Below are 15,141 nucleotides of genomic sequence, written 5' to 3'. Positions count from 1 at the left end.
CTGGTCTTGTGTGGTGGTCTTTGAAGACAAACATGAGAAGCCTCGCATTCAGGCAGTTTTCACAACCACAGGACAGGCTACCTGTTATCACAACAATGGCTGTATTTGGTATGATTGGTTGTTTAATTATTCCTAATTATTTATTTCATAGCGCAAGTATAACTGATTTAAAATCAGCATATTTTGTCATTAATATCTCTTCTATCAATACCAGTTCTCTACAGAAGCATTTCAAGTTCAGTTTACTTTAATTGGTGATAAAATTGGCAGCACAGAAATGGAATCCTGTCTAGGTGAGACAATAAAACCCCCGAGGGGCTTGTTGTTCACAAGCTGCTTCTATTTATTAGGGTGAATCTGACTCCGTGGGGAGGCACCTACTGCAGTGACACAGGAGATTTGAAGAAACAGTGGAGCTGGATGGACAATAGGCATCATGTTCATGCTCCGCCCTGCCAGCCCCTCTGCCTGACAGTGAGCCCCAACCTCAACATCCGCATCAAATCCCAAGAACACATCTGCATCACTTTCACCTCGAGCAAACACAGTGTGCAGTTCAATGTAGGAGCAAAACTGAAAGTAAGTTAATATGCCTCCTGGTATTAATATTCATTTGGAGCAATAGCAGAAATTCAGGAGAAGTGGAGAGTAGAACCAGGTTTAGGCTAAATCATTGATTCTGCTTTACTTTATATTTCCTGACTGTCACAGCTAAATCAAGGCAAAGGTCTAACGCTGCCCGGGCCTGACATGTTTCAGAGGTATCTGCAGCAGAAGAGTGCAGAGATCAATGTCCTGCTCCAGAGCATCCAGTCCCTCATCACCTATCAAAAGACTGTCAGTCCACAGAAGGTCAAGCCCCAGCAAAGCCTCATCTCACAGATGGAAAGACGGCGGCTGCCAATGAAACAGCAACAGTCTGCCAAGAAGACCCCCTAAAGCTGATGATGTCCTTGAATGGCAGTTTCTCATTTTATGTGAAGCGAATCCTAATGTTCCCTGAATTTCAATTCAATGACAAAGTGCTTTTTAGAAATGAAACCAAAGAAGATCATTAACCTTTTTTTTTTTTTTAATCAGAATGTTCATAAATAGTTTAACTGTACACTCATTTTACATGGGACACACCAAAGCAAATGTTACACTGACATTGTGTCCTGTTACCTTTGTTACTCTGTGGGCATCTCTAGGAAAGACACCCATGAATCACACAGTGCAAAACTGCCAAGGTCAACGGTCCATTATTTTTGCCAGAGTAAAAGTATATTAGATTTAGATCAACCTAGTTATAAAAGGAAAAAGTATAAAACATAAGATTTCATTATCTTTTTTTACATATCTGCAACAGAATAGCAAAAAAAACATTCAGAAGAGGAAGGTGGAAGAATCTTTAAGAAAACATCCGACAGGGATAGAACAGCTGTTTGGGATTTGGCTATGGTCAGAGGGGAAAACCTGTTGGACCTGAGCATCCTGTAGCACGTCAGGCCATCACAGAGTTTTACTGAATGTGTTACAAAGACTGTTACAGTTTAAAATAGAGGAATAAAATGTTTTGCAGCATTTTTCTCTTATTATTCCTATCCTAAGTCCAACAAGTGAATCAAGGCATCTGAATGCAAGCCCCTTACTGGCCATTAGCTACCTGGTTAACGAGCAACCCTTTAGTGCCTTTTTTTTTTTTTTTTTTGCCCACCCAGAGTGTCCTTGCCTGAGCACTCTTAGATAATTTGCCGCGGCCCAACCTACCCCACTCCCACCTTCACACAGTGTGCAAATTCTTTTTATTTGAAACGATTTGTTGTTGCGACGAGAGATCCAAATCCACCCTTGTCGAAATGGATTTCTCCTACGTGAAAACACCCCTAACCACAACACCACCATTCATTTTAGTCAGACAAAATAATCAGCCCAGCGCCCAAAATAATACCCTCCACTTCCCAGTGTGTTATAGAGTTCAAGATGAATACCTGAACCACTTCACACTTGTAGCTGCTTGAGCCTCCATTTGAGAATCTTTGGCCTAGTGCAGGATTTTTTTTCTTTTTGTGCTGTCAGTTCAGCGTTGCCAGTCCAGCTTGCTGCTCAGGTGCAGTCCTCTGGTCATGACTCCGGGTCATGGCTGGAGTTGGATGGTCACACCGCTATCCAGTGTGTGTTTGCCAGCATCGCACCACCGAATCTGGGCATTATTTATTCACAGACAGCAGTAGGTTAATCTGAAAGAGAGCAGTAAAAACCCATGAGTGCTCACCGTGACTTAGCTGGCAAACATTGTCTAACATTTCCCCAGTGAAGTTGGTCTCAGCATTTCTGGATGTTGCAGCAGCATTATTAAAACTATATCAGGTGCCTTTTGGGCTGTGCTAATCCCACAGTACTGTACCTGCTCCATAGACGGACATGCGATGATTTGAAGGTCTTCTCCACTGTATTCCTCCTGAAGCAAGGCGAGCAGTCTTTGGAAAACCTGCTGGATGTTATTCTGTGGGAAAAAGCCATCCTATTACTGAGTGCTGGAGGGAAATTAATACTACATTTCCAGCTGGCCTTCGTCCCCTCACTATCTTGTTTCCATGTCAACAGCAGAATTTTGTTTCTCTCCCATTCAGCTTTACCTGGCACCTTGATGAACAATACACAGGCAGGACAAAGATTTCTCTATTAGAGTTCAATCACATTGACAAATTTGTAGCTAAAGGCACAATCTCCGAGCCAAATTTAAACACAAGGTTTACCCGAAGAGTGGAATTCAAACACAAAATTGTTATCTATATTTCTCCAAAAGTGATTGGCAGGCCTTTTACTACAGTGACTAACACTCACTAATGGATAAATGTATGTCATGAATGATATCTGATTCTGCAAGAGGTTTGTTTACATGGTAACACAGGCAAACATCTCAGTACAATAGAGCTAGAATTTCAGTATCTGTGAGGAGAGAGACATAAAAACGCTTTACTATCTATGAGTTAAGCTCTTCAGTGATGCACTTGAATAACCCCTAATTCATAGTATTTAAAAAATTACTGATTGGGCCTTTGAGTGCAAACACATGCTTTAACAATGACTTGAAAAGAAACTGATTCATGCGATATATGCTACACCCTAGTGTTTCTGCCACCCACCCGGACAGGCTTGAAAAGGATGAACTCTGTGTCTCTATTGGCTAAGTACAAGGACATGCTCTGTAAAGTGCTTGGCAGCTTGCTCTTCATCACACGGTAGGTAGCCATCACTATATCGTTGATCTTTGCTGAAAAAAGAAAACAAAAAAACAAAAAACACAGCAGTGAGTTAGAAAAAAACAAAACAAAACAAAAAAAACCATTGCCCTCTAGAATGCGCTATACAAGTTTTGATGAATTACAGGGTGATGCTCATGGCGTGTCCTGAGACAAATCTTACCTGGCTGAGCCCAAGGTTGCTGAGACAGACTGTATGTGGGACCACCTTGGATAGCCATAGTTTTAAGAGCTGCAACCTGAGAGCAGACACAGTCCAAACAAAACATTACAATCTGAAAAGACTTAATTTGTGCTAGTTAATGTAATCAATGCAAAGAAGCCTTGTGCTGCCACTCGAGCCAATTCAATTCACTCTTGAATTACACAACGAGCTGTATTGACATGAACAGTAACAAAAAACTGAGTGCAGTGGGTAGAAATACAGAGAAGTGACAAATTCCTTCGGCAGAATGATTACACAAAAAGAACTCAGAACACAAAACTGCAAACTATAAAAGCACATGCATATATACATACACAAAGATCTAGCAACAGAATTACACATCCTTGATGAAAAACAGCCATTTTATCTTCAGTTGTCAGTAAAACTTTGAGACCTTCATTGATCGGTAAATAAGCAAATGGGTTTTTAAGGTTTAAGGTTTGAAAAGGTAAAAGCTGAAAAAAATGAAGGTCAGAATGAGCCTTCACTGCCTGAGGCTAAGTCTGCCTTCGCTCTAACAGTTACCTTGGTGAGAAACTCCTCAAGGTTCCCCACAAAGATCTGAGTCTGCTGCTGGATGAACTGCTCACAGCTGAACTTCAGGTGTCGGTCCACATCCTTCTTAGAGTCGATGTAGTGCTCCTTTATCTCTGGTGTTCCCTAGGGGGCCACAGAGAAAAGGAGTTTAGCACTATCAAGTGGCGATTCCCTTAGGCAGGGTGCAATCAAAGTATATGAAGTGTATGGTATGTTTAATAAAAAAAGTAAAAAAAAAAAAAAAAGAAAAAAAGAAAAAGAAAATAAAACTCTACCTCCAACAGGAATTCAAGTATGGCGTTGTGACTGTTAAGTCGGAAGAATTTGGGAACAGCCTTAGGGTTCAGGATTTTGAAGGCAGCATCTTAACACAAAGCAGAGAGATTAAATCTGGGCTGATGTAGAATTAGAGTGCCCTCTAGTGCTACAAATTTAATATGACCTTGACTGAGACGAGGGTAATAGGAGGAGCAAATCTGCCCTGTGAGCCATTGGTTAATGTATATTATGGTGTTGGATTACACTGTAATTTCCACATTAATTGTTGCCACTGGTGCATGTGATAGGCACAAGTTGCTTAATGAGCATGAGAATGTAATGACTGGCTTTATGGAGCTCAACACCAATGTTCCCACCACCTTTAATTATCTTACCTCGCGTTTTCTTCAGGTCCAGCGAGATTTCCTTGATGGCAAAATCGGTGTGAAATGGGGCAATCTGTTCACGCATTATCAGCAGGTGCTTGATCAGGAAAAGTTGCCCATCTATTTGTGTCTACAGAAAGTGATAGCACACTGTTAAATCCACACCGCAGGCTGCCAAAACAAAAAGGGGCTTCTGCTGACTATCCAAGTTACAGAGAACATAAAAAGCACAGGCTCGCAGACGATAAGAGAATATGTCTAATTAATAACCGCTGATTAACCAGAGATGGAAAGGGACATATTACTGGGACAAAAAAGGCAGCTGAAACCATTTATTGCTCAGCTAGCGACTAAAACATTGGAAAAAGACATCATCAACATGGGGTGGGAACATATCCTCTGAGATTGATGCTGCGGCTCTAATTTGAAGTGTTAGGTTGAAACGCGACAGTTAGCACAGATATTGACAGCAAATCTGAAGGTGAGAGAAGCCCATAAATAAAGGATGGTCTGCTGAACACTCTGTAGTGCATAATAAAGCACCTATTAAAATAAACTTGAAATGACATCCCAGACGCTTTAGTTAAGGATCCTGTAGCCTTAAGGAATTTAAATAAAACAGAGCACATTTTATCTAAGAAGGAACTGATCTTATTTGCTATGTCAAAAGTAAGGAGCGTCTGAAAAGTTCAGTAAAAATACAAAACTGTACTCTAGTCTTAACCACTTGTGCCAACCTTGTTTTTAAGGATGATATCAGAAGCTTTAAGGAGGGACTGGATGCAGGCAGATAAGGCCTCTTGAGATAAACCCTGGAAGACTGCTCTCTGGAAATAGACCAAATCACAGAAAGAAACACATGAATAAGAAATGCCAAAGGGGGAAAACTATATATACTACACATCCTGCCATGTTTTAGAATAGAAGACTCAAAATTAGTAGGCAATAAAAATTGAAGACTCACGTCTATACATCTATAGAGCTTGGACAGACAAACCAGCGTTCGTCTGACAGTGGGGTACCACATGCCGTGCAGATCAGCAGGAGAGATGGATGTCTGCAGGCGTGATGCTTCTACATTCCCTGTGTTCATTGTACAAAGGAAGAAGAGCCATCAGGGAAATGACAATAACACCAAGAGTTGCAAAAAAAGCAAGTGTCACAATCTGGAAACACAGACCAGCATTACTGTTTCTTCTGCCATCAGGATCCTCGAGCTGTACGTCAGAAAACATCGACTCTTGTGACATTTGCTTCATCTGCTCTTCTTTCAAACTCTGAGCAATTCTCTATTGATGACAAGAAAGCAAAAGGCAAGAGTTAGTAGACAGAAAGTATTCGATGCTGGAAAGTCATATTTTTCCATTTTTGTTTTAATAGGAATCCTATAGGTAAATTAACAATAATAAATTAAGAGAAAATGAAATTCAACTTTCAAAATGAATTTGCGGACAGACAGAAAGGGAGACAAACAGATGAAGAAATCAGAGCATATGCCTGTACTCTATGGTAGATTTGATACTGATACAACAATCAAAGGCATATTTAATAACATCGAGTGCAGTTTGATTTAAATTATAACAAGAATTTTCAAGGATCTGCAGACAAAAATGCAAGACTACACCACTACATCAAAGCGTTTCATGTTTGCTTTTCCTTTGCAACATAAATAAGCCACAGAAACTAACAATTTTAGATACGATAGCAAGTTCATGCAATTACATTTAATGCTGAAACACTCAAAGAGACAAAAACAATTAATCAACTAATTTTTGACAATTAAGTCATTTATCCGGCAGAAGAGCCGAGCACTCACTGTTTCCGGCTTCTACAATGTGAGGATCTGCTGTTGTTTCTGTTTTATATCATTTTTTGTCAGGCATTATAAGAATTCAGAAAAAAACCCTTAACAAAACAACTATTTCTCGACATAAACTAAACAATCGATCAAAAAATAAATTAATAAAAACCGGAGCATTAATATAAGATTTAATAAATACTGAATTACATCCATGCTGTGTGAAGTTATTTGAGTAGAAGCTGAAGTGACGACAACTGTTGGGCTTATTTTTGTTTCTGAAGATATCAAGAAGGGAAGCCGATATCCCTTTGAGCACACAAGACCTACCTCCATCATCTCTAATTTCTCAGGATAGGCCAGATCCCCCGGGGCTGGATTGTAGCCTGTGATATCAGTCTGAATGTAAATGTGAGTCCTGTAGACCAGCCTCTCCTGGACATCCTCCAGCATCTGCTTCACCACTGCATCAAAGGCCCCCAACTGCGCAGCTGCATTAAGGCATGCAGAGGTCAATTTACAGTTCAACACTTTGTTGTGAATAGATTCAACAAGTACATGTCCTGAAGGGTCCAAAGTATAAAGTTGTGTTTTTGTGACGTACAGGGAAGTTAGATATGGTGGGTTTATGATGGGAAATCCTAACGGGTGAACCAGAACTGAATGAGTGCTTAAAAGACAAGGTGCCGCACCATGAAAACAATTCTAGTTCTCACGTTTCAAAGAACAACTATTGCATTCCCTTGCTTCTTTTGTGTAAACTTTCACTGGAGTTTGTCTTCTCAGATACCAACCCACAGAGGTGGTCTGCAAACGTCAATAATTGCACGCCATTTGTAAATTTGGATAAACTCAAGGACCGTGACAATCTGCTTTTTCTTTTAAAACTTGGACCCAATTTATGAGCAAACTGCTCCACATTGTCTCAGGTTTTTTTTAAAGTCATGTTTTCTGTCTTTTCACAGGAAAAAAAAAGGAAGAATTTTTAATGGTAATTTATGCTGAAAACTCATTGCTACAGTTTCATTAAATTCAGTATTTCTCACTTGGCAAAATTAAGCACTGAGGATTCAAGGGATATTTATTTGAGTATCTTTTATTTTTTCATTTATTTTGGAAAAAATATGTATTCTTTCTTTAGAGTTAAAACACAATGTCAATTTCAGGCAAAGAGATCAAATCATTCTATTTGAAAGACAATTTCATAGCACAATAACAGTGCCAAAAACTGACAGGTTGTCCAAATGTAATACGTGCTACTGTAGCAAGCCCCAACAACTCCAGCACAGCTGCATGCTGGTGACTCAATTCTAAACACCCCATGGGACATATGAGAAGCTTTCAGGAGAAGAAAAGCTGTAACCTACCATTGTTATGAACATGATCTTCCAGCATCTCGTTCTTGAGAATGCTGCAGAGCTCAGACAGGGTTTCCAGGTGAATGATGTGGATGATTAGAGGTCGGAGGACATCGTACAGGGACAAACACAACTTCTCTAGCAGCTCGCTGTTGAGAGATTAAAAACCATTTCATTGCTTTGTGCAGATAATAAGAAGGCTAAAAATACACTTTCTGTTCAGAGTTTCCTTCAACTTCAGGAATAAAGAATGAAGTAGTGACAAAAAAAATGCAAAGACACATCTTGGCTCTTTAGGCGTGTGTAAATTGTTATTTCAAACACTACAATGAACATGATTGAAATGAACATCATATGTTTTAAAGAGTTACGCCTTAAACAAATACATAGAAGACAATGGCTTCCTGTGTGTGCTCAGTCATCATGTTACCAGTGAGGCAGGCGTTACTCACTCTAGTTTAGGTGTTGGTTTAGAGAAGAACTCATTGTACAGCTGGTGTTCATCCTGGCAAACATGAACCATAAAGGCACAGCCGCTGCGAACCTGTACAAATACACATTATCATTATCATCATCATCATCATGATCAGCAGCAGGACCTACAAATACTTTGCTTTGGCTCCACTTCAAACAAGCAAACACATCCTGCCACATAAATGGCACGCACACCTACTGCAGCAATCATTAACAAGATGCATAACCTTTCAAGTTTCATTAAAAGAAAAATGCCGGACAGGTAGTGTGGCTGTAATGACGTATCATTGCATGAAATCCTGACCTTTAATTATAGCATCCCCATCAAGCCAATTAGTGAAGTGTTTTAAATGCCACACCAGTGCTAAAATACATAGTCTGTCCAGGTGCGAAAATCTTATCCGGTTTGTCTTTAATATTACATTAGAATAAAAACATTTTACCATTAATTAGGTCCGTTAAATTATATAACACAGGACGAACACAGCACAATAAATCACAGCTTTATAGACGACATATGGGTGAGGGTGTACTAACTACACTACACAAGTGTCTACACAGCAATTCACTTGTGATCAAAACAGCGGCAAGCTCTGGATGCCTGCTGTACACAGTCTCGGGTTATGCTCATTTATCATGTGCACAGCTTTGTGTCTGTACCAAACACTCCAGTAAATTTCCCAGAGGGTCCATACTGGGCACTCTATGCAAGCTCAAATGTCATTTTACAATATCTAAAGGGCAGCTCCTGCTTTGAACTAGTCATGCCTTACCAGAGCACAGTGGTCTTTGCTGTTTTGGTTGGTCAGGTCAGTAATGGTGGATGTGATGCTGGGACTGAGGAGCTGCTCCCTCTGGTCGAGGTAGCACTGGTGGATTTCATCTAGGAGCTGATGGTATCTGCTCACATCAATATAACGAGGGACGAGTTCATTTTAGCACAAGAACTGTAGAAAAAAAAATCTAACGGAAACACTAATTCTGCTGCTTAATTCTGGAGAAATGCCAAAACTCACTCTGGAATCTTCTCTGCTCGCTGCTCTATCTGTTCAATCAGTGACTGAAAGGGAAAAAAAAAAAAAACATGTCAGTGAAAATGTAATTTTATTACAGAAAATGTTCTATGCAAAATGATGTGCTGCATAAATTCAGCGGGTGATAAAAAAATATATACTCACTCTAACTTTAGGTGCAGCTGCTCTAAATTTAACGTAGTAAAGCGTAAAGGCATTATCTGCGTTGGTCAAGCTCATTGGATCCTGGGGGGGTGCAAAAAAAAAAAATAATAATAAAAATCAAGTAACAACAATGAACCAGGCACTTACTGCATCTACGCCTGTTGAGCTGCTGACTGTGGCATGATAGGACATGACTTTTTCTTACCCTTTTCGTCAACTGGCTTGTAAGATTCTGCATAGTGTTTACAATGTGGATCTTCATGAAGTGCATAGCTTTAGAAAGACATTGTTTAAACTTGGCCAAATAAACGGGGTAGTCCTTGAAATTTGGCTGCAATCAATAGAAAAGAACAAGCGTTAGACAGCTTTCATTGTGGTCACAAAACAGGATAGCACATTTCTGCAGTTAGAACGAGCCAACTGTCAAGATCTTGGTCACAATTTCACATAAAAAAAAAAAAGATTGAAAAAAAAACATGAAACTCTTGGTAGCACAGTGGGTAGAAATATAAAATCATTACACAGAAGGCAAACACTTTCACTGCTTAAAAACATGATCTGGTGTATAATTATTCTAACACTGGTAATAAAATGAGATCTGCAAAGTCAGAACTGAAATTCTGCCAAGAGTGCAAGCTTACATGCGAGGAAACGTATTCAATGCAGTCATCCAATTTCGACAGCATTGGTATAAAGCCTTCACTATTTACAGACAAGGTTGGTGAGTTCAGTTTCTGCAAAGACAAAGAAAAAGTTAGGTTTGAAGTCATTATGCACAAAAACAATTGTAACCTTCCACCACTTAGTCTTTATGATCAAAACATTTATTTTTTTTTACGTTTAGCGAAGTCACCACTGCCAGAGATGTGCTGTTTGTAATTTTAGGCCTGGTGATGTTACTGATTTTGTTTCTATCTTTCAAAGATTTGTCGGTGTGGTGAGATAAACTTGAATTTCCTATTACATAAGTACATTTTTATAAAAACACAGAATTACATTAGAAATGTAGCTGACATCAAAATTTTTTTAAAACAATGTTTTAAATCTGGGGAATAGCTACTGATTCATAATGACAACTGGGCTTATATATAATTAAGCAATTAACTGAGATACTGTTCGCAGTTTATACATTTAGTTGACAAATGATTCCAGATGTAGAGAAAAAGAAATCCAGCTTACCGTGTTGATGTTTTCTAACTCATTAAAATATGACAGTTTCTGTTGTATGCTCTCTGCCAGGTCAACAAGCTCTGACTGCAAAGAGAGAGGAAACAAACCACAGTTGACACAGCAGGGCATAATTTCAGTTCAGTTCAACTTCCGCGGATGATCCAATCAACATACATTTGTGTGGATGAGAAGCTACATGCAAAAGTGAGAAAAATTCAAGAAAAAAAAAGAATGAAAACTGCAGTGTCAATAAGTACGCCACAGAAAAAACAAACAGCAGGCTGCAGAATGTGTGGTAGCAATTTTATTTTCAGACAAGATTTTATTTATGTTATGATGTTCTGAACTAGATAGTGTATACTACTTCCAGTCATGTCCAGTGACTTTGGGTTTGTTTTTACAAAATTTCCCAACTCAGAACAGCTCTAGAGACCAGCTAATCCTACAGTTTCTGGGTTTGAGAGGTATGTTCATGTTTACAAACACAAAATACTTGGTCTTTCGTGGGCTATAAAAAAATACATTAAATGACATTACAACTTAAATATTTTCCACTGATCAAGTCTCAGCAATAAGCTTATGGAATCAATAAAGCTGGATTTAAAGACAGAAAGGACAGCGCCCATCTTACCTGTTCTTTTAGAAGTTGTTCACAGGCCTCATGGAGGGTACCAGTCTTATTGGACACAAACAGGTACTGTTTCTGAAGTGAGTCCAAGTGCTGCAGGGCTGCACTGACATCTTTCAGAATAGCGTCACATTGTTCCTGGTAGCAGTTCAGATCATCTCTGGTTTTCCTGAAAGGAAAACAGACATATTATTTGTTTGCTCTGACAAAATCATGCAGAGAAGCTACCTACTGCCTTGCAAAGCAGTCTCATAACAGGGATGTCACTGCAGATGTATTCAATCACCTGTCAATGGCAAAACACCTGCTGTGACATCATCATTAAGGGACGTGTTAAATAACAAACATTTAGCCCTTACAGAGCAGGGAAGCAACAGATTTCTGCCTTCTACTTTTGCTTCTACTCTGTGGAACATACTGCAAGATGGGCTAAAAATCTGTCACAACTGTGTTGATATCCAAACACAAACTTCAAACTTTTATGATTAGTTATTATATGTCTTTATCTGTGCATGTTTGTGTCTTTAGTTCATGCCTATCCAGCCAGATAATCACAGACCAAACATGAGACATGGGCAGCGATTCAGAAAGGTCTGAAACCAGGCTAGTTTATGTATGATGTGTGAAGCTGATGTGGGTTTTTACTATCTATGGGCGAGTGGGAGTTTAAATGTCATGAAATGTTGCTATACACTGCAAATAACACTGCTTTATTTTGTCTGAGTATCTTGTTTCTTATTTATCCTTTCAAGATATGTTTCCCTGTTACAAAGAGCATGACACCACCATCTAAGATGAAGTATTTAAAAATTTGGGCACCTGTATTTTGCGCTCTCATCCTGGTCCATGTTAGCCTGTAACTTGGCAAACCAGGCGAAAAACTGCAACATAAATCAGCATTACATTAAAATCGTGTATCTTATTATGGTACAGTAAATCTGACTAGCTTCAGCACTGTTTACTGCTGACAAAGGCAAGTCACCTGCTGTGCAGTTTCTATCCTGTCATTCTCCATATCGAGCGTCTGGAAACCCTTTAGCAGGACGTCCTCTGTTGAAGCGGGTACAGTCGCTGTAAACGGGGACTGCAAGGACCGGGAAGATAGGCTGCACAAGTCCTCAATGGGAAGCTGCAAAATAAAACAGTGCTCCTTGCTTCTGTGCAGACTCAACAAGCCAGCATCTGAAGCTAGCTGGTTAGCTCGACGCGGCGGGGCGCAAGTGAAAGTTGCAAGCCCACTGGTGAGCCTAGGAGTTATTTTTCCGTGATATGTTAACGTCAATATCCTGTTAACATACCAGACAGGTGAATTAAGTTCTTACAGACGTAGTTTCGGGGTTTAGTTCACCTCACTTACGTCAGGAAAGTCAATTAGCAACCCTGTTAGCTAGCTAGCAAGCTAAGGAGTCACAGCTCACCTCTGAGGGAATAGAGAGCGTTTCAGCTGCGGCTCGGATCTCCAGGACAGAGTCCATTTGTTTCTCCGTGAGGGGGGCCATGGCATCGGTGCGGCGATCCCATAACGACAGTTTCTCCCGGGTGTCTTTATCCGTTAGGTCCAGGAGGGACTGATCTGTGGACGCCATCGTCGCTTTGGACAGCAGCAACGTCAGCAGCAACGCGCGGATACTTCCTGTCCCTGGGAGTGTGGGCGGGGCTTTGTGAGGGGGGCTGATCCAGATACAGTTTTCACCCTGTTTCACCCGTAGACTGTCTTCGCCACACCTCCAAAAGAGTTTAGTTTACTACAGGATGTATTTTTCTAACGCTGACATGAGAAATATTGTACACAGTGGTAGAAGAAGTATTCAAGTATCCTTTCCTTAATGAAAAAAGTACCAAAACATTAATGTAAAAACACATTACAAGTAAAATAAAATCCCACTTAAGTTAAAGTACCTAAGCATTATCATTAAAATGTACTTAAAGTATATAAAAAAATATTAATTACGTAGAAATATAGTCCCGTGATTGACATGTTGTTATGTGTGAGATTGCTGGATAGTTAATACTGGTGCAACAGTGCATAAGTAGCATTTTCCTATTGCGACTGCTCTGGGTTGGGCTGGTTTTAACTACTTAATATACTGTTATGCAGTTTAGTTCTGTGGTTTCCAGCCGTCAGGCTCCTCCACAAGATCAAAAGATAAAACATTAGGATTGTGAGATGATTAATGAAAGAGAGAAGAAGAAAAAGGCAAGGTTCTGGTACACAGTCTCTTTTCTCTGACCTTTGTTTTATGCAAAATATTGGTGAGTTTTACCATGAACAGTTATTTAAATGAAAACAGAGAAGTTTAGAGCGGAAACGTCTCTTTGATTGAGCTGTGAGCAGCTTCGGGCTACAGTATGGTCACCAGACAAAAATGTTAGGAGCCACTGATTCAGTCTTTGACATGGCATTTTATTTTTAAGTTTATTATATGTTGTTGTATGTTGTTTTGATGTAAAATATTCATCTGAAACATTACTACAGCTGTCAGATAAATGAAGTAAAAAGTGTAATTTTGCCCTCTGAGCTGTTGTGGAGTTGAAGTAAAGAGCATAAAATAGAAATACTCAAATACAAGGACCTCAAAACTGTGTTACTAAGTACAGCTGTTCTGAATTCACCTTGACCTTCTGTAAATTCACCTCGGATTTGTATGAGATGTGAAGCTCACAACAATATTATTATAATGCTAACGCCACAAGACAAATAGACCAACGAAATAGATGGGATTTCTGGGTGGGACAGGCTGTGGCTTCTAGCAGCAAATTAATCTGTCACAAAAAAGACAAATCCAGCAGGTGGAGCCCTGGGGTGCATTTTTAATACTTCAAACTGAGTTTTTTCAGTTCTTTTTCATTAGGTCAGCAAATAGGTTTCTTCTCTCCAAATACTCACTTGGTATAAAGCATTTGATCAGACTTACTGTAAGCATTGCAGTCAAACACGCAAAGACAATTTTTCTTTTCCCCCAACATAGAGAGCCTTAACTTTATCCTCTGCCAACTCTCCTAAGTCTGTCTTTGTTTATTCATGTGGAAGATAGAGCAGTGAAGAACAAAAAAGAATGCCTTTGTTTGGATGTGTTCTTTGCCACAGTGCCTTTTTTTTTTTTATCCCATCATGTCATCATGGAAAACAAACACTGGACAAATATGTTTTGCCAGTTTCTCTTTTTTCTTTTTTTCATTGTTGTTGTTGTTTCAATGTAGCGTTAAATATTAAATTATTTCAAACACCTCACAACTAATGACCCATTATAATCAACAAAAACATTTATATTTCACTCTTTTGGACAGCATGCTCTGTATGTGATAAAATTATACAGAAATGTAATTATGTATGGCATTATGCTTCTGTGGTTTTTTGGCATTTTTATCTGAATTACTTATATGTAGTGTGATGTACAGATTCTCTTCATTGTCACACACAACATTTTGTATTACCTCAATATAACAGAATGTCCTGATTTTAAAGCTTAAATTATATATTATATAATTATATTTTACAGATTTTTCATTCTTTACACTCATAGACTAAATTTTGTGTAGGAATTCACTACAATTACACAAACAGCTTCCAGTGTTTCAACAACAAAATCCTAACATTACATGGATGTGGTAGTGTTCACATATTACAGCTCTGTCTGCAGGGTGTCTCATGGGGAGGTCACACAAAGTTCAGATTTTTTTTCTTCTTTTTTGCTGGTCTACTTTAGTTGAAAGGAGACGCTGCAGAATTCAAGCCACGTTACTCCGGTACAAAAAGAGATGTCAGAACGAATCTTGTCAGAAGTTGTATTTTAGCTCAGAGTGTGGGTCAGAGTGAGTCCTGTAAAACAAGACACTTCTCTCTATGGTGGTTTTCTTTTCACTATGGTGTTGTGAGAGTTTGTTAACGTTTTAATGAGAGATC

General features: G+C 39.2%; 1 protein-coding gene across 1 annotated transcript; it reads right to left on the bottom strand.

Annotated features, from left to right (window-relative positions):
- Nucleotides 1-2,043: 2,043 nt before the first annotated feature.
- cog3 (component of oligomeric golgi complex 3) lies at nt 2,044-12,856 on the bottom strand. The gene is made up of 23 exons (XM_041058019.1): nt 12,656-12,856; nt 12,220-12,366; nt 12,057-12,118; nt 11,241-11,406; nt 10,619-10,693; nt 10,081-10,173; nt 9,645-9,770; nt 9,440-9,520; nt 9,278-9,321; nt 9,035-9,161; nt 8,240-8,331; nt 7,797-7,936; nt 6,760-6,920; nt 5,812-5,920; nt 5,596-5,714; nt 5,369-5,458; nt 4,641-4,761; nt 4,263-4,351; nt 3,976-4,110; nt 3,409-3,484; nt 3,129-3,256; nt 2,387-2,485; nt 2,044-2,219 (listed from the first exon to the last, which is right to left on the bottom strand). The coding sequence occupies exons 1-23, from the start codon at nt 12,821-12,823 to the stop codon at nt 2,190-2,192; spliced, it is 2,478 nt and encodes an 825-aa protein (XP_040913953.1). The 5' UTR covers nt 12,824-12,856; the 3' UTR covers nt 2,044-2,189.
- Between the last annotated feature and the right edge of the window lie 2,285 nt (nt 12,857-15,141).

The sequence above is a fragment of the Toxotes jaculatrix genome, chromosome 15, assembly GCF_017976425.1.
Source record: "Toxotes jaculatrix isolate fToxJac2 chromosome 15, fToxJac2.pri, whole genome shotgun sequence".
NCBI classification, from domain to species: domain Eukaryota; kingdom Metazoa; phylum Chordata; class Actinopteri; family Toxotidae; genus Toxotes; species Toxotes jaculatrix.
The sequence above is the reverse complement of the archived record's forward strand: the minus strand, read 5'-3'. Positions and strand labels throughout refer to the sequence as shown.